Source organism: Ambystoma mexicanum, chromosome 3p (assembly GCF_040938575.1).
Source record: "Ambystoma mexicanum isolate Mex_15411 chromosome 3p, UKY_AmexF1_1, whole genome shotgun sequence".
Lineage (NCBI taxonomy): Eukaryota > Metazoa > Chordata > Amphibia > Caudata > Ambystomatidae > Ambystoma > Ambystoma mexicanum.
Window position 1 is genome coordinate 1,108,288,240 of NC_090925.1, and position 22,531 is coordinate 1,108,310,770.

Here is a 22,531-nt window from a genome sequence, read left to right on the forward strand (position 1 = left end):
TGCAGGACCACTTCGATTTCACAATTCTTTTTTACATTTTCCACCTTTCAGTTGGATACGTAACAGAGACCTTCGAATGAGCACCCACATGGCGCCGGACCACTCCGTTTACAGCAACTGTCTTGGCTTCAGATGTTCAGTCACTCATCTGCTATTGAATTATATTTGCGTTGCTTGTCACATACGCTTCACACGCTGTTCTCTTCCGTTTTTGCTATACAATGTTGCAGCTTGCAGCCTTGGCTTTAACACAGACCGGTCTAGTATCAGTCTCCCGAACTCACTGGCTGTGCTGACTTTACTGGCACTGCTTTGTTGTAAGAGCCAAGAACAGTACTGTGGCGGCAAACAATCCTCCCTGCCTTGGCTATCGATGCGTGAGAGACCCGGTTACCTGCAACACACAATGTAGGTTTCTTCAGCTTTGATTCCAGGTATTAGGTTTCTTATTCTCGAAGGCTCATGAAAGCAACTGTCTTTCTCTGAAAAGGTCAAGGGCACTTCCCTCCTTGAAACCCTCTTCGGCCTTGCCATCTTCCTCCTCCTTGTATTAAACTGCCATCTTGGAACTGCTGCTACCTCGTGTGCTTTGCCTTGCTCAGAGTGTGCGTTCCTGCTCCGTCTTTTATCCGTGTGGGGCACTGTGATGGAAGTCAGGTGTGTGTAATGGTCAGTAATTGCCTGACCCTGCCTGAGCATTGTATTGGGACATGCCAGGTATACGGCTCGGGTGTTAGTCCATTTTCTCTCAGAGTGAGCTGTACGTGAGAAAGTGTTTGTGTCAGAAAAGGGGCTGGGGGTTGAGTTCCTAAGTATCCTACCTGGCAGGATGGGGAAAAGGTGTTACAGGGAAGGAAGGGGATACCGCATCTTGGCCTTCCTGTGTCCCACATCGACTCCCTTCGGTTGAACCTTCCCGCACTGGTCCACCCCCAGGATCTGGATCCACAATCGATGGCCGTGTCCTGGTCACCTGGATGACTGACCCTCGGGGACTAGGGGATGAGACACCTTCAGGTTTCTCACATGACCCCTTGGCCAACATATTTCCAGATCTAGGATTGCCTTGTCTTTGCGGAACACAGGACCAAAGCACCACTTTTCTTCTTCCATTTCCACCAGGGATGGCATACAGTGACTAGTATCATCAGTCCGGGTGTAGGTTTTTTTGGTTAGTGTTGGGTGTCCTGACCCACGTTTGAGCTATCATGCTGCAACATTTGGTGCTGTGGGCTTAGAAAATCCAAGATGGCCAAAAAGCCCACATGTGCGCCAAAATCCAGGAGAAGCACACAGTTTGTGCACACTAAAAGGGTTGCCTAACTTGCCACCCACCAGTGCGAGCATGATGGGCCGGGGTGCCATGAGTGAAATGTGTGCCAAAGGAAAAACCGCACTTTAAAATTACCTTTGGTTTCTCTGAATGCCAGCTCAAAATGCCTATTTTCAAACATTGCAACACATCCAAAAATCTCACTGAACACCAGCGGACATCTGGCAGAATGAAGTATGTGTGCATACTAAATCTGGGAAGTTGAAGGGCCCCAAAACAATGTTCATAACAAGACTGGCTGAGCTCTGCAGCAGCCTAACTGAAACTGGATTTAAAACTGCCAAAAATCAAAAATGTTTAAATTAACTGAGTGACCTACTTTTGAGTGTCACATAGTTTGTAACTGTTAAAATGTCATAGTTTTGAACTTAGAATCAGCATTCTAGCTGCATATGTAAAAATTGTCTTGACTTAAACTGGGGAACAAAAAGTGACATTTTACCTGAAACATGGCTTAAGGAAACTGGAATTCTGCCAGACAGCTACCCCCGACAGGAGTGGGGGCTTGCCCAACAAATGCATTCCCAGGCCTGGCTGCATTCTGTTGCTCCTGCCAAAAGGAGGTCACACACTCTCTGATTGAATTACCAGGGGATTGCAAGAAACTAAAGAAATGGCCCAGGCAGATGGTTTATTTGGGTGGTCGTAAATGGCTTCCTTTTGAACAAAGTCCTTGACTCAGGCAAATGTTATATTGGGGGCCGTAAAACAGCTTCCTCTTGGCAGAAGCTGGGAGGGGCAGGGTCTCTGAGCTTGGCAGAAACTGGATAAACTGGTTTCTATACCATGTGACCTGAAAAGACACACCCCTGTTGGCCAGAATATGATTCTAAGAAAGATGTATAACTCACAGTGCGGACTTGTCAAAATTATTTAAATGATACCATAATTCTTGTGATTTTTCGGTGCACGTTTTAAGACGTGTTGGGAATTTGTGTGATGTTCTGGGGCAAAACCCTGCTATTTATTGACACCACAGACTCTGTGTTTAAGCTAGAGACATGGGAATTTACTGGAGTATGTATGGACAGGCCGTGTATATGTGTATAATTTTTAATGAAAAACCAATGTTGCAAAACCAGTTAAAAAAACGCAAAATGTTGCCAGTTCTGAATGCGAGCTCTTAGAAACATCAGAGTTTGAACAGAGTATACCTCATGTGATCCGTGACGGGTGCATGTAATTTCAAACCACTGTGTATCTATGAAATATGTCTTTAGGTCAAATATAGATTTGTGTGTAATTTGACAGGGGAGTGTCCTTTCTGCAAGCCATTAAATGACATCATTCTGACACACAATCCTGTTCTCCAGTGAGAACGCAAAGAATTCCCCAACCTATCAGAACTCTGAAAGGGTTGGGCCTAGAAAGCTAGCCTCTCCACCCACTTTCAAAACACATAAAAAGAGACTGCTGGGACAGGTAGAGACATTCAATTCCATTTGCTGCGGAGCATGCTGACCGACGACTTCACATCCAGAGATCCTACACTTAGACTTCCAAGCTAACAGAGACTACAGAACCTTGAACCAAGAAGGCCCACTGCAAGCAAAAGTATTTGTCAGCAGGCCCAAAAATCATTTGCAGACTATCAACAGCCGGGCAAGCTGTTTGAATTCCCTGCCTAGAACATTGCTGTGTCCGGAGAAAGCGGGACTAGGAGCCGTGCAGACCGGTCCTAGACCAGACCAGCAGAACCCAAGATCCAGGAGCAGTGCCGGTGACCCAGAAAGCAGAGCTGTACTCGGAACCGGAGACCAGATCGCTGTGAAGTGCTGTGCGCAGTGACCGGATCCGTGACAAAGTCGCCTTCCTGTCCAAAATCTCTTGTGAGTACTCAGCAAAACTCAGAACATATCCCTTAGTTTAATATAATATAATTCAATCTATTTAACCTAAGTAGAACTGTCACCTGTCATTTTCTAGCTGCAAGCTGTAACCTGTCGCTTTGAACTTTTAAAATTTCAAATCCGAAAAACTACCTTTATTTAATCGTCCGTATCTCTGGAACCGTTTGGGCTAGGAACTTGGTTTAACTTTCCTCTGAAAGCTCAGAATCTCAGCTGTTCAACAAGCTTAGAACCGACTTGCTACTCCTTATGCTTTTGCCGTAAACGTGATTCACACATTCGCGAATTTTGCCGCGATTCGCGATTTGGTTAAAAATCCAGCCACGTGTGCAAACAGCATCTTCCTTGCTTTCCTTTGCCAAAAATTCGTTTAACCTGCTAGTTACTCCTAGATCCTTGCTAAAGTGAGCCTGAACTAATATTAACTAGATACCACTCACCCTGAACCTCCTGAAGGGAATTAAAAGCATTTTCAGCATATTTCTCACTGCATTGTCACCATATTCAAAGCATTTTGGGCCTGTGTTTCAAACTTCTGTAGTCTAAGCTTGCTGGGGTGAACTGAATTACATTTGATTGCATTTCTAAGAACTGTGTGCTCTCCTCTTCATTTCCTTACATTGCATAAGGGGGGAGTGGATTGCCAGAGAAAAGTGATTACATTGTTTTGTTGAAATCATATTGAGTATTTTCTGTATTGCATTTTCATTCAACATTGCATCCATCTGAAACTAGATAAAGCATTCTCTACCACCTTATTCTTCTGTTCCTATTCCCAAGCGTGCTACCTCATCCTTTATACTACTCCTGGGTAATCAAATCAGTTTATTAGTAGAACATTACCCATTGTTGTTAACTGCTCATGTTCTGAAGTGTGATATTAATTAATTTATTATAAAGTGTGATATATATATATATTGTTTACATTCTCAAATAAACCGTTTAAACTTGCAAAACAGAACTATTTCTTGGCTCAGTGGGCTCAGGGGGGTTCCAAGAGAGGGGTGTTATATAGGGGTAGTCATCCAGAACTCATGAACTGGACATAAAGATATATCAATAAGGGTTTCCATTCAGTATCCCAGACTAGGCATTGACTTAGCTGTAGTGCTGGATTGAATCCTCTTACAATAGTTCGTAGCAATATCCTCCAAGCTCCAGCGCACCACTGCTGTAGCAATTCACAGGAAGACACTAAGGAACTGGAGTTATTGATGTCTTGGGTGCGTGTGGGCCAGACAGTCGGATCAAGGGGCTCGGATGTAGATTAGGATGGACCAGTTGTTCCTAAGTAGGCTAGTGAGTGATGTTGTCTAAACCAGATGGTGCTGCGCTGGTGGTGGTGGCCTAATGGCTACGGTCACCACCCCTGGTGGTTTTCACTCTTGGGCCTACTGAAGGCAGGTGGCCATTTGAATTGCTGTTCCTATGAAAAGGAGAGCAGTTGTGACAAGAGTCTACCCGTTTGAGCAGAATGCTTCCCTGCTGTGGCGCCAGCCCACGTCACTGAATTAGGTACTTCAGCATGACAAATGGGGGAGGGGGGGGTATATAGTCGTGCACTACTTGATTATTTTTCAACTGAACCCAAAAATGTTAAAATTACCATCTACGAACAATCGTTCTAGAGATACGCTTATTTATTAACAAGAAAACCATGTGAAGAAAACATGCGTTAACGGTTAAAAGTGTTACATCAGCATTTAACAGACCGTGTGCTGTGGAAAGGGGCAGTACCTTTAGGCTGCGCTAGTAGTCTCAACATTTGCGTGAAGGCAACTCTCCTCACCTGAAACCTGCAAAGCCAGGCCTTGTTCCTGTTGAGCCTCGCAGCCGTCTATCCAAGACATTCAGCACAGAATCAGTTCACCAGTGCATTGCTGAAGTGCTGCGCATTGCGGTGCCCTGTCCTGCCCGCCTTTCCACTCACGACTGGCGCCCTTACCTTGCCTGCTGCCCGGTGCTTACAGTGAGACAGATTCGGGGGAGCCCCTTACCTATGCAGATTTCATCATCCGTTTCTGCGTCGCCGATGCACCGGAATTTGAACTCATTTAAAGAGTCTGCAAACTTCCTCTTTGCGGACGAGAGGTCTGTAAAGAAGAAAACGCAGCATAAGTTACAAACGGCGCAAGCAACTTCACTTCAAATACAGCTAGTATAGTACAGTACAGTGCTAGAAAGGCAGGTGGGGGTCGCTCGCATCCCCGCTTACGCGGTGTGCGCGTGATTTTCACTTTTGGGCAGTTTCCACAATCCCAGATATCCGGCTGCCCCCTCCCACCGGCTGTTCCGCCCGCGCATCGCCCCCCCCCCCTGAACCCGAACCCCCCACCCCCCACCTCCACCTTCACCGCTCAAACCAGTGGAGCGTTTCAATGCTCATAGCTGTGCATTTTACATCTAATGAAGATGTGTCATGTTGCTATATCCTGCAACGTTCCAAGTCATGTATTGACTCCATGTGAAGCACCCAGAAATGGAGGGCAATGGGGAGCTAATAGGACTGGGTGAACTATTGCCCCATCCTCCCTCAAATAAATACAACAAAATCAAAACACTACATATAATTCATGAAGCCAAACCAACTCTCAGGGGATCATTATTCCAGCAGAGGGATTGGTTCATCCTTGTTTGCAGCGCGACTGAGATACGTACAGATTGCACAGGGGAAACAAACCACCAATAAAATGCAGTCAGTCAATTATTTTTAATCGGAATCACAATTCCATGAAACCATAAGAAAATATGCATTGAAATAATATGGCACATTATTCATTGGCAAACTGTTCAAATCTGTCATTAAACAATTAAAATACTCTCACAAATGTACAATTGCTAAACCTCAAAAATAGATCAAACGGGCAAAAGGGCGACGTGTAAGGTAGTCAAGGGAAGACTAAGATAAGAATGAGAATGTTTATGTCTGAGATTTTCGGATCTACGTGATTTTTCCATCGCAGAATTTTTCCATTTGCATGAGAAATGTACGCACCACAATTGGTTTGTATATTTCCCATGCAAACAATTTGAAAAACCCTACAAAACCCAAAACACACCCCCAATGCACACCCTACGTACCTTTTAAAATGCTCTGTGTCCCAGCAGCGCCAGTTCCCTTTCACTTCCGTGACCGGCAACCGGCGCCGCAGGGTCCTTTTCTTTTTTTTCTTTTTTTGGGGCAGCTGCAGGGGTTTCCCCTCGCAACCTCTGCTCACTATACTGTGAGGTATAGTGAGCAGGGTGTTGCGGGGACACCCCTGCAGCGTTTTTTTTTTTTTTAAATGCATGCCACCAAAGGTTTGTACTTTTGGTGTTTGAACCTTTGGTGGCATGCATTTACGAACTTTTTGTATAGGTCGAACCTTTTTTTTCAGTAATTTCTATCAATTCCAGATTTTCAGTCATTGTAGTGCTGGTCTAAGCATCTAGAGCAGGGCTCCGGAAGCTGATGCTCACCAGATGGTTTGAAGTACAACTCCCATGACACTAAGCTGGCTAGGGCTCATGGCAGTCATAGTCCAAAACCTCTGGCGAGCTAAAGGTTGCAGAACCCAGATATACAGGTTGGAAAATGTGAGAGAGATTCAAGAATACACTGTGAGGGGTCAGACATGTGAGGCAGACAGCTTTCTAAACAGTTTTCGACTTTAGCCAGTTTATTAAAGAAACAGGGTGGATAAACGCCTCCCTACCCCTACTGTAACGAGTATTTCCCTGCCTAAAATAAACTAAAGAAAACACTCAAACAAAAGGATATCTGACCCTCACACTTATACAACAAATAAAGCTAAACGGAAATATATGGCAATTCAGTTCAATAATAGTGCATAACATATGATCTGAGTCACAATATGATCAATGTCTCTTCTCACAGCCTGGGTGAGATTCCCTCCCCCAGATCTGGACAAGGGTTGTTCTCCACAGTTCAAAGGAAACAAGGAAAATGTGGTTGAGCACAAAGTTCCAATACAGTTCTTAAGGTTTGATCCTCAATTACATCAAAGTTCTGTTGCTTCAATAAAAGTACCTCACGACATCACAAGTTCCCACTCCTCCTGGAATAAGAACTGTCTCACATTTGTCTTCTCCAAATAAACAACACCAATAGCCCATGTCAAGATAGTTGTCACGACTTTCGGTTTCAGAAAGAAATAAACTATCCCAACTCTTCCTGGAGTTAGAACAGGTATCACCTTTGTAGTAACAACAAATGTCTTTATCAGGATGGTTTACTGAAATTTTGGTTTCGAAAGAATTGTAATTTTTCCTCAACAAGCTTTCACAATTCTTCTTAAAATGTTACAAGTCAACATTACTTGTTTCTATTAGAACCACACATCAGCACTTCCATCAACTACTAGCTGGCTCATTCCTTTGGCAGGCTCTTTGAGGCAACAACTTCTTGCCCTGCGGGTATACTCAGCAAAACAAAAGAGGTGATGGCTGGAATGTTTTTAGAGTGACTCCGGTATATTCGCCTGCCCGTCTACTTCAACAGAAAAGTGCTTCAGTGGTAACTTCCAACTTTAGAAAACAACAACTACATTAGGCTTCTTTAACATCAAACTTTAAACAAGTAGCGGGGGAAACAAGGAACCACATCAGTGCTCTTATAAGACTTTATTTGCCATCATTCTTTCCCCTCCATACCAACAGACAAATAATGACCAATATGTAGTCTTGCGTTTCCTCTATCTTGGCTTTGGCAGTGTAGGTTTCCATCACCTGAAGATCTGTATTTCATAGCACACAAGCGGTAAGTCTCACAATCATTAAAGGCATGGTCTAGTAAAAATGTTTATTTAAAAAATAGATAGGCCACATAAAAAAAAAATACTAGCATTCTCCGTTTTAAAACTTCCTATGTAAAATTTTGAGCTATTCAAGCTCAAAAGCAAGCACAAGGTCGCCGCCATTTTGTGAAATGGAGGCCCTCCTGTGCTGGCTTTTGCGGCACTAATGAAGGAAAAGCCAGCCAGCTGTAGTAAACAAAGTCTACCGCTGGGTGGCTTTCCCTTCATTAGTGCCGGGACTCGGAGGACGCGGACCGGAGACCAGAGCAGGAAAGCTGCAGCTGAATCTCCAAAAAATTTACAATTTACAAAAAATAAGCACTAGCTGCGTTTTTTTTTCTAAGTTTTCCGGAAAACTTAGAAATAAAACCGCAGCTTTAAAAACGTTATATTTATGTTTGCGGTCGCTTTTGAAGCGACCGCAAACATAAATACAACGTTATTGTGTTGGAAAACGCTGCGGTTTTAAAACCGCAGCGTTTTCCAACACAACCGTGTTGTGTCTGCCTGAATCTGCTTTTCCATTTGGGGCTCTCGTGCTCCCCACGGGGAGCCCGAGAGCCCCAAATGGGAAATCAGCTGCAGGTAGAAACACTACGCGGCATGTAAACATAACTGCGTGTGTTTCTGCCTGCTGTGGCTATCACTTTGGGTCTCCGGTGCTCCCCTGGGAGCACCGGAGACCCAAAGTGATAGCCACAGCAGGCAGAAACACACGCGGTTGTGTTGGAAAATGCTGTGGTTTTTCTTTCCAAGTTTCTCAGGCTCCTCCGAGCCGGAGGAGCCTGAGAAACTTGGAAAGAAAAACCACAGCGTTTTCCAACACAATAACGTTGTATTTATGTTTGCGGTCGCTTCAAAAGCGACCGCAAACATAAATACAACGTTTTTAAAGCTGCAGTTTTATTTCTAAGTTTTCCGGGCTCCTCCAGTAAAAAAAATAAATAGCACTTACCGAGATTCAGCTGCAGCTTTCCTGCTCTGGTCTCCGGTCCGCGTCCTCCGAGTCCCGGCACTAATGAAGGGAAAGCCACCCAGCGGTAGACTTTGTTTACTACAGCTGGCTGGCTTTTCCTTCATTAGTGCCGCAAAAGCCAGCACAGGAGGGCCTCCATTTCACAAAATGGCGGCGCCCCTGTGCTTGCTTTTTCGAATTTTGAGCTTGAATAGCTCAAAATTTTACATCGGAAGTTTTAAAACGGAGGATGCTAGTATTTTTTTTTTAATGTGGCCTATCTATTTTTTAAATAAATTTTTTTACTAGACCATCCCTTTAAGCCTCTCAAACTTTCCCTTTTGCCCTGTTATATTGGTATTGCTTGTAAGCTTTCAGACCGTTTACAGATTTTCCATGGGGTTCTTGTGCTTTCCACACTCTCATGCGCTTATTTATACAGTCCTTTCATTTCAACAAGCATCACTTTGTTGGTTTCCCATAGTTTGGTATTCCACTCACACCCACTCACGTGTGACGTGGCCTGCCATGAACACGAACACAGAATTGGAGTGCTCCGGAGTCACTTGCAAGCTGCAAAACTCACCGGGTAATTCGCTCAATTACCTTCCGCTCAGTGTTTGCAGGTCCTCGTAGTTGGTGGACAGTTCCTCTTGTCCTTCTATGCTTATGCCACTGTAGATTGGAGCCTCCTCTGCTCTTGAAAGGGCCAGGTGCAACCCTTCTACCTGGAACCTCCAAAGAGGGAACGCCTCCCTCGCCGCTGCTGTCTCCCGCCGAGCCAACTCTGCACAACGAATGTTTATTGTGCAAGCATCTCCTCCTCACGCTTCCTGCTGCATGACCACTGCAGCTGGGAGAGTCATGGGCAAAGACTCTCTCCGAACCTGCTACGCCTTCTGGAGTTTCTGTGGCCCTGGAATCTTTTCTCGACAGACTTCCAGCTGCAACCTCAGCCCATGCTGTTTCTTCTTATTCCACTTTTCTGCTTCTCTCTCTAATGCCTGATCTTAGAGGGCTTTTTTTAGCCTCTCGGTCCACTTCAGATGTAGGTCATTTACACTACTGTGGGAGTCATCTTCTAATTAGTGTTTCTCTGCATCCCCCTTCCTCGTTCCAGTACTGAGGGAATTATAGGACTTGAAGTCCCTACCAACAAAGTCAGTTTTCTCAACTCTTTGAGATTTGCCTTCTAATTTCTACCGCATTCATTAAGGTAATTTCATACAATTCAGTAACCAGTCCTATTCGGAAAGAGGAATAAGGTGCTCTAGGCTTTATTATTCACAGACTTCTTTCCATTACCCACTTTTGAGTTAGCGAAGCATTTAGCTTTAGAGACTTTAAAATGGGTTTTATTTACTTTTATACCACAGGAGCTTTGGGTGATTTATTCCCCATTTGGGTGCTCAACAAGTGTAACAGTCATATTATTCTGGATGGAGGGAATAGATTGATGAAAACAAATCTACAGCCATCAGCCTCTTCAAAGTTACACACATACACAACACAGCAAAAAGATCATAAGTCACTGACCTGGGACATAGACACTGCAACAAAGAGATTGCAGATGCAAAAGGGGCGTGTGTAGCTAGAAAAGATAAGACCACCAAAACAAGAACCACGCAGGCCACTGCAGAGGAAGGGTCTGGGAAACAGGATAATTAGTGGGAGTGATTTTAAAGATAGGAAGAGAACCAGAACCAAGCAGGGCCCTATATAGGAAGTGAAGAGGGCTGACCATGTTCAGTGTTAACAGAGTGAGAAGGAGGAGAGAATCTAGTTTCAAAGAGAGGTGCATAAATAAGAAGCTTAATGATGGACAGAGCGACAGTTTCTGTGGCAGGATCAGAGTGAAACGTACATTGCATAGGCAAGTCAGAATTTCACTTGGAAGATGAGGTCATGTTCAAGAGGTTTGTTTGGAAAAGTCAGGGGGCCTGGTATCTGGACTCCCCTGGTGCACACCTCAAGAGATGTGGTCCACAAGCTCCCCTGCAGACTGCAGAGGAGATTCACATCTTCCTAGCTGCAGGCGCCTGGTACCTGGACTAACCTGGTGCATAGCTCAAGAGATGTAATCCACAAGCTCCACGCAGAGGAGATGCACTAGCCACTCAACACATTGTTAAACTCTCCCTAAAGAAATGCCATTCCCAAGCAATATACAACAACTCGAAACCTAATGCAGTAGATGTAAGGAACTGGGAACAGCAAACAAAAACTCTCAGGCAACAAGCATCAAACAGAAGAACAGTTGCTTGAAGGTAAGAGCAGGGTCGTCATTTCACCAAAATGCCTGGGGTGGCGGAAGTGACATCACACAACCCTTGACCCCCTTATGACATCACAGGAAGTGATGTTATTTGACCTAACCCCGAAGTGATATCATGGGAAGCGATGGAACACGACCTTTCCCCGTTGACAAACCAGGAAGTGGCATCACATAGCATTGTACACTATGAAAAATATGGTTACGATATCACTATAATGTGATGTACATTTCATACAAGAATGGATCGCCATATGTATCGTTAAGATCAGTGTGTATAGGCCCATATTACCAAATTACTGTGAATGCAAGCAGACGTCCATGACCAAATGATAATGATGTGTTATTATATAGCACTTAAGCGCTTTATATAGAAAAAATATAGAAAAAAATATACACCCAATATCACCCAACCTGTGTTGGTACTCATTTATCCACCTCAGAAGGATGAAAGGCCGAGTTGAGGTGTTTAAGAACAGACGAAATAAGTGACTGACCCCCTGAAGTGTGCCTGAAATAAACCTTTAATGAGTCTAGCAATTTTGTATAGAATTCCAGAAAGACACATTATTTGGTATTCCTATTCTTTCTTATTTAGGGTCAGTGCTGAAAGTGTTAGACTTGTGGCACTCCTGTTCTTATTTTTCTTCTTCTTTTTAAAGGGGCCTGAACAAGAAAGCCAGCCACTCTAGAAGTAAAGAGCCACATGGTGCTGGCCACATCCCAGGAGTTTGCATTAAAAAAAAAAGTCGCAAGGGAGACCTATGAGGTCGCAGTTGCGAACTCTGGGACCCCTAAATGACGTCCCTGGGTAAGAGGGTAATTTGTGGAGGCACCAACAGTAATAGGTACACAATAGGCAGCAGCTGTGGAGGAGTCTCTCTGTCCCTCTAGAAACACAAGTATTGTGCAGACTCTAGAAATGCATGCTTCAATCTTTCCAGCACACACAAACGTGCGCACACACAGTGGAGCCCAGGCAGCAGTAAAAGCTTCCTTTACACCACACATGCATATTAAATACAGCACGAGGGGCAGCGGTGCACAATGCAATCACACACAGACAGGTACAGCACAGGCAGAGGAGAAACTCGCTTCTCCAAAACAGAGAGCATGCCAACACTATGGAAATTGGTGATAAAACTCTCCCGGAAGGTAGGCAACAATTACTGAGGAAGATCACACTTCTGTCCCCCAGAACACTCACTGATCAGGTAGCGGCATCGCAGACTACACACACACACACATTGCCTCCCCGATCATTAACAATGCTGGAATTATTATGTTAACGTACATATCCCCATTCTAACTTGCTTTAAAAATGTCCTGACAACAAACACTTTTCCTTTCTCACTCCCCCTTTGTTTAATGTTCATTAGCTCAATCTCTCACCACCAACCCCCCACCACTGCGCCCCCACTTCACTGTCCTACCCCTACCAGCTCCTCTCAAATGAAGATCAAATCAAGGAGCAGCCCGACCGATCCGCGGGAGGCTTGAGCTGAAGGTATTCCACATCCTTGGGCTTGCCCTCAGAAATTTTGACCCAGTCCAGTGCTGCCCTGTGCTGCTAACCCCATAATTCATTGCCTGCCCCCGGCACACACCTTAGTAATGCCTGGCTGGTATTTTTCTGAAAAATACTCCATAGACACTGTAGGGGTCTTGGCAATTCCATGCACATTCTTTTTTAATTATGGGCAAGATTCTTGTGATAAAGCACGCGCCGCTTACACCAAGGGCACCCGCTCCAGTATCCCAGCTATGCACCACTACAAACGCTCACTTTGCATCTGCTCACATCATTGTTCCTCTGGCATGCTACAGCACTGCACCAAAACACGTGTGATAAACTCTTCTACACCACAGGTATCTCCTCAACAACCAAGCTTGGTGGGGAAGACGATCAAAAAGGCGCCAAATGAACAACCCTGAACATCGCAGGTTCTAACCCGAGGGTGGCTCACTGAGAAATGTCTATTCTTTAAACATATCATTATAACCATTACAACTTCTGATTGAACGGTGACAATATCATATACTAGACATATAAACGCACAGCAAATCGGCATTACATTTTATGAAAAAAGCGAGAAGAAGTGAATGGAGAGCACCAATACCTGGCATCCTATCACGGACCGGCAGTTCCATCACGTGACATTTAGTAATTCGGACCACTGCGCATGTTCCACCAGTACATCAAAGAGGCAGCATGTGCCTCGTCTGCTCTGATTAACCTCTAGTCTAGAGCAATGAGGCTCCAGGCACCGTTTAGAAATGGCTGCTTTGAAATGATAGGAACTGATGCAATGATTCCAAAAGGTTACGCTACACAGCTGCCATCAGCACGGTCCTAATAGGAGTCAGTCCAAAAGGAATCTGGCGAACACGTCTATTTGCATTCTGCATGTTGGACGGCCTCCTAGGTTCCAATGACCAATCATAGGCAAAGGGTGATAACCATTTCTGATTAGGAGTACATCAAACAGGCATCTCACGCAAAGCCTGGAACGGGGAACTGTGCTCCATAGAAGCAGGCGCTCCTGCCTCCACACATCCCTCTGCCTGCTGGGACGTTGGACGCACTTGAGATGGTGCCTTTGGCGGATCCATGCAAGTAACGTGCGCTCCGCCCCACCTCCCACCCCACAACACTAGGCTTCCATTGAGAACGCGCCACTGGATCCTGTCCAAACCCACAATGTTTTTACAAGCAAGCAATCAAAGTAAGACCGCATGTTTAAGGATGTATTAAAACCAGTCGTTTTCAGAAGGGAAAAGAAACGCAATGCGACTCGGAAAAGACCAGAAGCACGTTAGAAAAAGGGAAATCCCTTTTCCTGGTGCTACTGCCCGCCAGCAGTCACACCGGCAAGTAGGCCGGCTAGGGTGTGCGCTTCATGACTAGGTTATGCGGCTCTTGCCTCGTCCTCATTCAAAATGTGACATCCAACAGCCCTGCGGCGACATCGACTTCTTTGATGTTGCATGAATTCACAGCATGTCTTCTGCAGGGTCCAAAATATTAGGGGGGGCTGGGAGCTATTTAGCTCCTGCTTGCTGCCTTGTTAGCTTGGCAACAACAGCTAAAGGGAGCTACTTTGGCTCCCCAGGCCAACTAATGCTGAACTAACGCATCTATGTGAAATGAACTCTGTGCGTTTGGGACAATCTATAAATAAACATTAGGGCACATATATACACCATATAGGCATAAGGGTTAATAAATAATGGTCAAAATGATATGTCTGCATCTTATGTGGATGTTAGATTTGCAGACTGCTATGTACTAGCTCCTCATTCCACAGCAGTAGCTCCTGGTCAATAGTGAATGCTGGATACCCAGGAGCCACGTTTAGCTCCTACTTATCCAATCTTCATTTCAATCCCTGTTCTGCGCCGCCCACTTCATCCCTGCTTCTTTGTTTCCAGTTTACACACAAACCTGCCAGTGTCACCCCTTACCATCGCCAAGGGAAACTGAAACCTGTAGAATCTGAAGCAAGAAAGACCCAGAGTAACACATCAATAAATTGCTCACTGCAAAGGGCGGCAGTGCCAGAAACACTAAACAAAATAACTAAACGGGACAAGCAGGCTGTAAAAAAAATAAAAAATAAAAATAAAAAGCGTTCTTCCACTCGCTATAATGAGGGGTTCATACCATGGTACAAATCGTGGCAGAAGGGAGGAGCATGTGCATTAGTGGGTTATGCACTCACGACTATTGAGCATTTGGTAAAAGGGCAGTGGCCCCTCCAGCAGGAGCATTTTGGGCCTTAGATGCATTACGCCTCCAGAAGGAAAAGCTCTGATCAGAGCTTGGTGTTGCTATGTTCTTCTGAGCGTTTCTTGCTGCATGAGTGATCAGGGACGCCCTAGGGAAAGGATGCAGAACCGGTCCCCTATATTATACACCAAAGGCCTGCAGTAGAATCCAAGATGACATTGGACATACTGCTCAGACCTCACCGGCAGTGTTTGTGCTCAGAGAACTCGCACAGAAAGATCCCCTTTGGAGAAGATTGCAGTAACCATAATTTTAACGCAAGTATCTCCTCTCTGGTCTGAACAACGAAAGTCCCAAATTCACTGCAAATCTGGAAGCCAGAATGACAACCAGGTTACCTCCTTGCCCGAAAAACACTGCAGCAGTTTGCTCCTTCAGTTCTTGCATAGGCCTCAACCTGCTGCTTGCCAAGCATTCCTTTCTCATCCACCCCTAGGTGTAGCCTTATGTGTTCAAAGGTGAGGGGCGCTGGGAGCTATTTAGCTCCTGCTTGCAGCCTAGTCACTGGAAGGTACATTTGGCTCCCCAGGCAACCAATGCCGAACAAACGCACCTATTGGAATTTAACTCTGTGCGTTGGGGGTGATTTATAAAATAACATTAGGACTCACCAAAACATTTAAAGCATAGAGTGTCATAAATAATAGACAAAATGATTAAGTGTGCATCTTATATGAAAGTTAGATCTGCGCAATGCTATGTGCAAGCTGCAATACCAAGTGAAGCTAAAATCGATTTCTAAAAACCCCGATTTAGAAAGACCGTTCAAAGACCACATAGGTTCCCAGATAGAAATGGTACAAACAGAAAGGAGAGCAAGTGAGAGAGAAACCAGAGAAGTCTGCCCAATCTTATCCCTGCAAATTCCCAGCCTGCCTCCTCTATCCATTCTGCCTGAGCCCATGCTGCAGAAAACTCAAGGGCCAACAGGAACAATTTGACCATCGGAGACTCATCAAAATCATGCAAGTTGGGGAATCATGGACAGGGATGCGGTATGGTCTGGCCTGGGGCATGCACTACTGTTGTCGGGTGACTATGTGTTGTCTGGGAGCAATTTCTTTTTGGCATGGAGGAATTATAAAGCTAAACTCTCCCAGTCCTTGCAATACCAATTGGCAACCCACATCCTGCACACTTTGTTTCTTGCCATCCGTCCACTCATTTATTTATATAGCGCCGAAACCCCATGGGCATTAGGGCGCACAAAAACATAATAGGACGAACAGAGAAGACGGAACAGGAGCGGAAGGCAGGGGGTAGGCTTGGAAAATCAGGGGCTATCCATTTTAGCTAAAGAGGAAAGTATTTAGCGACATACGGAAAGGCTTTAAATGTACTTTCTTTCGTAGTTCCAGAGATAGGGAGTGCCAAAAATGGGCTACCACGATAGGGAAGGACCTGCCTAAGCAGTCAGTTCATTTAAATCTGGGACAGTCAGCCAGAAACAGGTTAGCTGAGCGTAGTTCTTTTAGGCTCGTATAGGGTCAACCGGGTTTACAAGTAGGCTGGAACTCTGCCGTATAAACATCTGTGGACAAGGGTGGCAGCCTTAAACTGAATGTGTGCTGGGACTGGAAGCCAGTGCATAACTTGCCTACTGGAAGAGGTGTGCTCTCTCTGAGAGATACCCTTTATGATACAAATAGTATCATTTTGGAGAACTTGGGAGTTTTTGAAGGCACCTTTTGTTCGTGCAAATCAATAGGGTGTTACAGTGATCTAGCCTGGATAGTACAATGGCCCATGCTGTAGTTATGCAATTTATCTCAGAAATTAATGGTTTCATATTTTTTGCAGTTTGAGGTAATGTTGACAATTATTGGTGGTCGGGTTCACATGTGCTTCTGATCTAAAGGATGATTGTAGCTGGATAACTAGGGTATTAACTTTCCCTCACTAGTACAGGGATGTTGCAATCCTTGATGTTGAAACTAGAATAGCTGGCATTCAATTTGGGCTGGGCCTAAGAGGATCCAAAGATCAGCAACTCTGTCTTCGCTCCATTCAGACACATCCAGTTGCTGGTCATCCAAAGTTCAATTGTATTGTATAAATGTGGGAGATTGGCCCTGTCAGTGTCATATTCACCACTGATCTCAAGGTTCAGCTGAGTATCATCAGTGTGATATGCGAAAAAAGACCACCATTCCCTCAAGAAGACTACAACATGGTCTGATGTACATGTTGAAAAGGTTGGGGGATAAGCATGCTCCCTGGGGCACACCACAAAGGACTGGGACGGTTCTAAAGAAGCGCGACCCAAGCATACTGTAGATTTCTGATGGGACAAAAAAGACTAACCCCATTTTACTGATTCCTGAGTGCAATTTCCTAGGTCGACCAAGGTGTGAAGCAGCTTTTCATGGTTGAGAAGGTCGAAAGCTGCCGAACAATCCAACACGACGAATAGCCCTGTTTTCCCTTTGTCCAGGATCTCAAGCATACAGAGTTGGAGGTCGAGCAGGGTCATCTCTGTGCTGTGCTCCGATCTGAATCCTGACTGTGTAGTTTAAGAGTGGTGTTCAGGTAGGCTTGAAGTTGTAGAGTTGCCATTTTATCAATAATCTTTAGTAGGAAAATTGCAATTGGTGATATGTGTAAAGGCATCATGAAGTGATGAACAAAATAGAGTTCCTATTGATAATAGGAACTCCCGTCCCCTGCACACCTTTTGATATTGGAATATATATCCAAACAATTTTCTGTCAATTTACTTGGTTTGTCACCATTGAGGTTTTAAGAGTTGGTGTTTTATATACACATACACACAAGAGTTCAATTCACTCCTTGTTCAAAATAAAGTTAATAATGATACTTCACCATCAATTAAACAAATGTTCAAGAGCTCTACGCGTTTCGAGAGTTTAACTCTCTTCTTCAGGAGCAATAACTGATGAGTAAACAATTTGTAACAATTTACATAAAGTAATGGTGTTTCTGGGGGACAGTTTGAAGGGAAGAAAAGGGAAAGGGCTGGCAGTAACCTACAAAGGCTTGAGGGATAGAGGGTTCATTCTGAAAAGGGAAACCATTTATCACCCACGGATATCCTCTCCCCAGGTTCTCTCCACCCAGGTGATCCTCCCTCGCATATCTGCCCCGGGGTCAGGATCCAAATGTGATGGCCTTTTCCACACCACCTGAGAGGACGACACCGGGGTAAAAGAAGTCCTTCAGGTTCCTCACATATTCCACAAATTCTTGGCGTCTTTAGGCTCCAGACCTGCTTTCTTTATGAGGGGGAGGGTGGTGGGAACCCCCTTAATGATATCCGGCACATGGTTATGAAGGAAGGATGCATTTACAAGTCTGGTGAGAAAAGGTGAAAAAAATACCTTTATTGTCCAAGATGAATTTGGCTGGTATGATGTTTTCGGTAAATGAGGATAGGTGCATCGTGGCCACTGTTTTTTCCTTGTCTGGGTTTGTGATGGATTTAAAATAGAATTTTGACTGTTTTTGATTAGATGATGTTTGTTAGAGATGTTAGCACGGTAGGATATCTGGCCATCCAAATCGTGGGATTTATTGACAGACTGGTCCTTCTTGATCTTATTCCGAGCCAAGGATATTTTATCGGCAAAGTCAGGCTGGGCATCAGCACAGTCTTGGTCAGTCGGGGAGATGGGTAATGATTGTGATTTAGGTTTTTACACTAGTTTTAGGATTTCAGAGGGGTTTTGGAATTGTTGTAAGCCCAGTTAATTTGCTTTAAAAAAAAAAAAAAGTCTCAAATATTGCCGCTTTATACAATTGTTGACATTTCTTACAGGTAGCTTTATCAGTATCGGTGGGGTGTTTAAGCCATCAGTGTTCCGTGCGACACTTCTTTTTTCAGGGTTATGAGCTCCGAGGTATACCACCTCTTCTGTCTAGGATTTTCTCTAACTTATTTCTTGTTTAGTGGTGCTACCTTGTTCAGTATACGTGACAAGGTGAGGTCATACATTGCGGTTCTGTTACCTTGGGCTGCCAGATTCTCCCACCTTGAAGGGACTGCTGGGGCAGCTCTGAGAGCAAATGGCCTGTGGCTCGACCCCAGAGCCGAGTGCCTGACAAATGCTGTTCTTTGCCTCTTGCACACCAGGAAAGGAGAAGGGGAGGACTGCATGTTTCTTAGCATTGAGGGTCCTTTCTTTTAACCTAAATATTCATCCCTTCCACAATCCCTAGCATGAGACTTAAAGAAAGGAGGGGAGTTCACAGGCAGTCATCCACCCTTACATCCATCAATCCCTGACCGTTAAGAGCACAATGCATGCGCCATTCTGTTAGGATTAGGGGGAAGAGGGATAGAAATGCCACCCGTGTATTCAAACCAAAAAGCACGGGCCATTACACCCAACTGAATGCAGTAAATCTGACATAGGAAAAGGCTGCAAGAATGTGGGAGGAGTTGCCTAATGATGTGCTGGGGGGAGGGAGGAGTCTTCCGAGAGATTAAGAGGGAAAACACCTTTTGCTCTCTCCTAGCAGAAGGCAGCAAGGGAACTCCCTGCTGACGCAGACCCAAGAACCCCAAAAGTGCCGTTAAGGTCCCAGGAATAAACATTGACAGGAGCACAGCTGCAGACCCACCAACAAACTAATCATGATGGACTCCCAGCCTTCCCTCCCTAAACGGAACCCCCTGCAAGTAGTTCTCTTTGTCGCCCCTGGGGTCTGTGCAAGTCTACCTTATAGTCGATCGTAACTGTAGGCATATCATTGCACCCTACACCTGTATCCCCTTCACAGTGCTGCATTTTCTCACAGCTAGGTTTGTGCGGGCATAGAATGTGCCACCCCAACCTGGACAAGCTTTTCCATGGGTAGACCATGACGGTGCTGATGAGTACAGTCTAAGGGTTTTGTAACATAACCTACTCACGCCCATTGTGGGGGAGGGAGGCATTTAGCGGACACAGGAACTGGAAGAGATGGAGACAGGGCAGTTCCAGGTGCCAAGCTTTCCATCAGCCATCCTCACAGTCTCAATGATTTTTTTTTTAGGGGCAAAGACTGCAGACAGGAGTGCACATGTGGGGATATCCCATGCACCTTTCTGATCATTTAACTTTAACAAATTGCGCGTACGTCACAGCACATACAAAGGGCGTCTCTTTGTGAAAATAACTTGCAAGCGTCCTGAGATCATTTGCCGTACTCCTCAAATACATTGTCAAATTTAAGGCCTAAAATGAAAAACATATTTTTCCATCATTTTAACGTTTTTGCAAAATAAGTTCGGAGACACTCCAGTTGAGTTTACGAAACGCACTGGGCAAAGTAAAATCAAAAAAAAAAAAAAAAATATATATATATATATATATATATATATATATATATATATATATATATATATATACACATATACACACACACACACATACACATATATAATATATATAATTGGTTATTTATAACGTTCTTAATACCCAGAGGTTTCTTTGTTTTGCATTCAAGCATGAGTAACGCTAGACTGTTGCACGCACAGCAGCGAGCGAGTCATGGGGCTGGCTATAATGGGTGGCATTTCCTGTGAGACTTGGTCCACTATGTGATTTGTGTACATTTCAAGTAAGCTCTATAGAACAAGGAGTTATTTTAGCTTTGTATTTAAAAAAAAATGTTTTTCAAGTCTATCAGTTACCCATCACCATTCCAACTCTAGCCCGAGTGGGAGTTGTTTTTTCCCAGCCTCCCATCCCTGAGCATGGATCACTTTTTCCCAGTTTCCAGCAGCGATACACCGGAATTTCAAAACACCACGGAGAAGTGGTGAATTTTCAAACAAACCAATACAAACTGACAGTTAAACATAAGTAAATGGTTTGCACAAATAAAATGTACTTTTTGAAAATAAGATGACTGGACTCCATCAGAGAATGGTAGTAGACGGACCTGGTTGGAGTTCGCTGGGGAACTTTCTAGCTGAAAAGCCTTGTGGATAAAGTGTAGTCTTTGACATGTCAGCTCTATCGAAACAAGTGGGGGCTAAAACCTAGCTGGTGCTACCTTTCTAAGTACAAGCAGCTCTGGTCATTGGGCCGGATTTTCCAGGATCCGAGATCTGTCAAAACATCTTTCCCTGGATCTCGGATCCAGTAAAAATACTTGTGCAATCTGGTTTTGATGGCGACACCAGGGTTTGAACTCAGGTCCTCAGGACCAAAGTCAAGTGACTACCTGCAAGAGTACTGGAAGGTCTGGTTAGAACACCCGTGAATATTCCTGTCAGGATTGTACTCTGCAGAAAATATTCACCTACAGCTTTGTATAATAAAAAAAGATATGCACCTTTTTGTAATTTGCTTGCAACATTATAGGGAATGCTCCTCCTTGCTTTAGTAATTTGTGAATGAAGCTCCTGCAATGTAAAGGTGTATTCATGGGTGGTTGTTGGGGCTGAGCCAAAATCTCCGGAGTTCTCCCTCTAACTTACAAACCCCTGCCCACCCACCGCCACCCCCGCACAAACCACTCCCCTACCCCTGGCTGGTGGGATAACACAGTTTATCATTTCCAGCACTGAGTACAAGCGAAATGACAAAAATACCTTGAAGGATTCCGTGGGCTGACTTTTCCAAGGAATGATCAACCTCATCGGGCGCCCAGAGGCTTGTGTGTAAATAAGTCCAACATGTTAAATCTAAGCCATTGCCAGCATTCTTTAGAACTACCACTAGATGGCGGTAGGACATGAGATATTGATGACTGCGTGTTTGCTCAGACTAGATTTAGAGGTTCGCACTTGTGCATGGGCGCTACAAACTTCGAGAAGACCAATTGGTCTCCCACAACAATCACTGATCAATAAGCAGGTTAGAAATAATTAACCTACCTTGAAATTACAGCAAAGCTCACGTTATAGGTATATTTGATTAACATATAAGATGTGTAATGGACACTTTATTATTTAAAGCTAAATTACATGCTAGAAAAAACGAACCAACCCCACTATAAAGGATGCAGAACAAATGGAAATGATGCCGGAGGGGACGCGACTCTGGTAATACCTAGGGGCAAATTTAGTGGCCAGGGGCTACCAATTCCTAAAGTGCATTTTATTGGCTGAACAAGGGACTCCTACTTCGAGAATAAAATGCTGCCTCGCAGTGACGCTCGACACTGAAATTCGGAGACCACGCTCCAATCCTGGCTTAGCCATTTGACAAAATAGTGTGCTCTTGGGCAGCCAGACTGGCATTGGACATCAGTAGATTGTGAGCAAGCACATAGGCTCATGCCCGCTGGGTGATAATCAGTGTATTCGTGGTAGCGCTAACAAGCCCCGCCAATCCTGACGTCATAAAACAGGTGGGGGTGGGCGATTTTGCAGGCAACATTAAATGGCCAAACTGATTAAAAAACATTTACAAACTCAACATTTAGCAGAAAACTCGCATCTAAAAGTGGGAACTTGCACCACCAGGTCTGGAGGAAGGACGATATTGGAGGAGAGGGCTTTATGCGCTTGGAAAAGCTCACCCTCCCACTGCTGGGTGAAGCACTCCTGGACACATCGCCTCTGAAAGGCCCGAGCTGTGTGA

At 44.6% G+C, this 22,531-nt stretch overlaps 1 protein-coding gene across 2 annotated transcripts in view; it reads right to left on the reverse strand.

The window, feature by feature from the left end:
* The window catches only part of ARHGAP26 (Rho GTPase activating protein 26), a 2,838,701-nt gene that overhangs the window by 2,331,118 nt on the left and 485,052 nt on the right, over positions 1–22,531 (reverse strand). For both annotated transcript variants that reach the window (XM_069652460.1, XM_069652459.1), the window contains exon 2: positions 5,181–5,276. In XM_069652460.1, the coding sequence (XP_069508561.1) occupies positions 5,181–5,276 (96 nt within the window). The remainder of the gene's footprint in view (positions 1–5,180; positions 5,277–22,531) is intronic.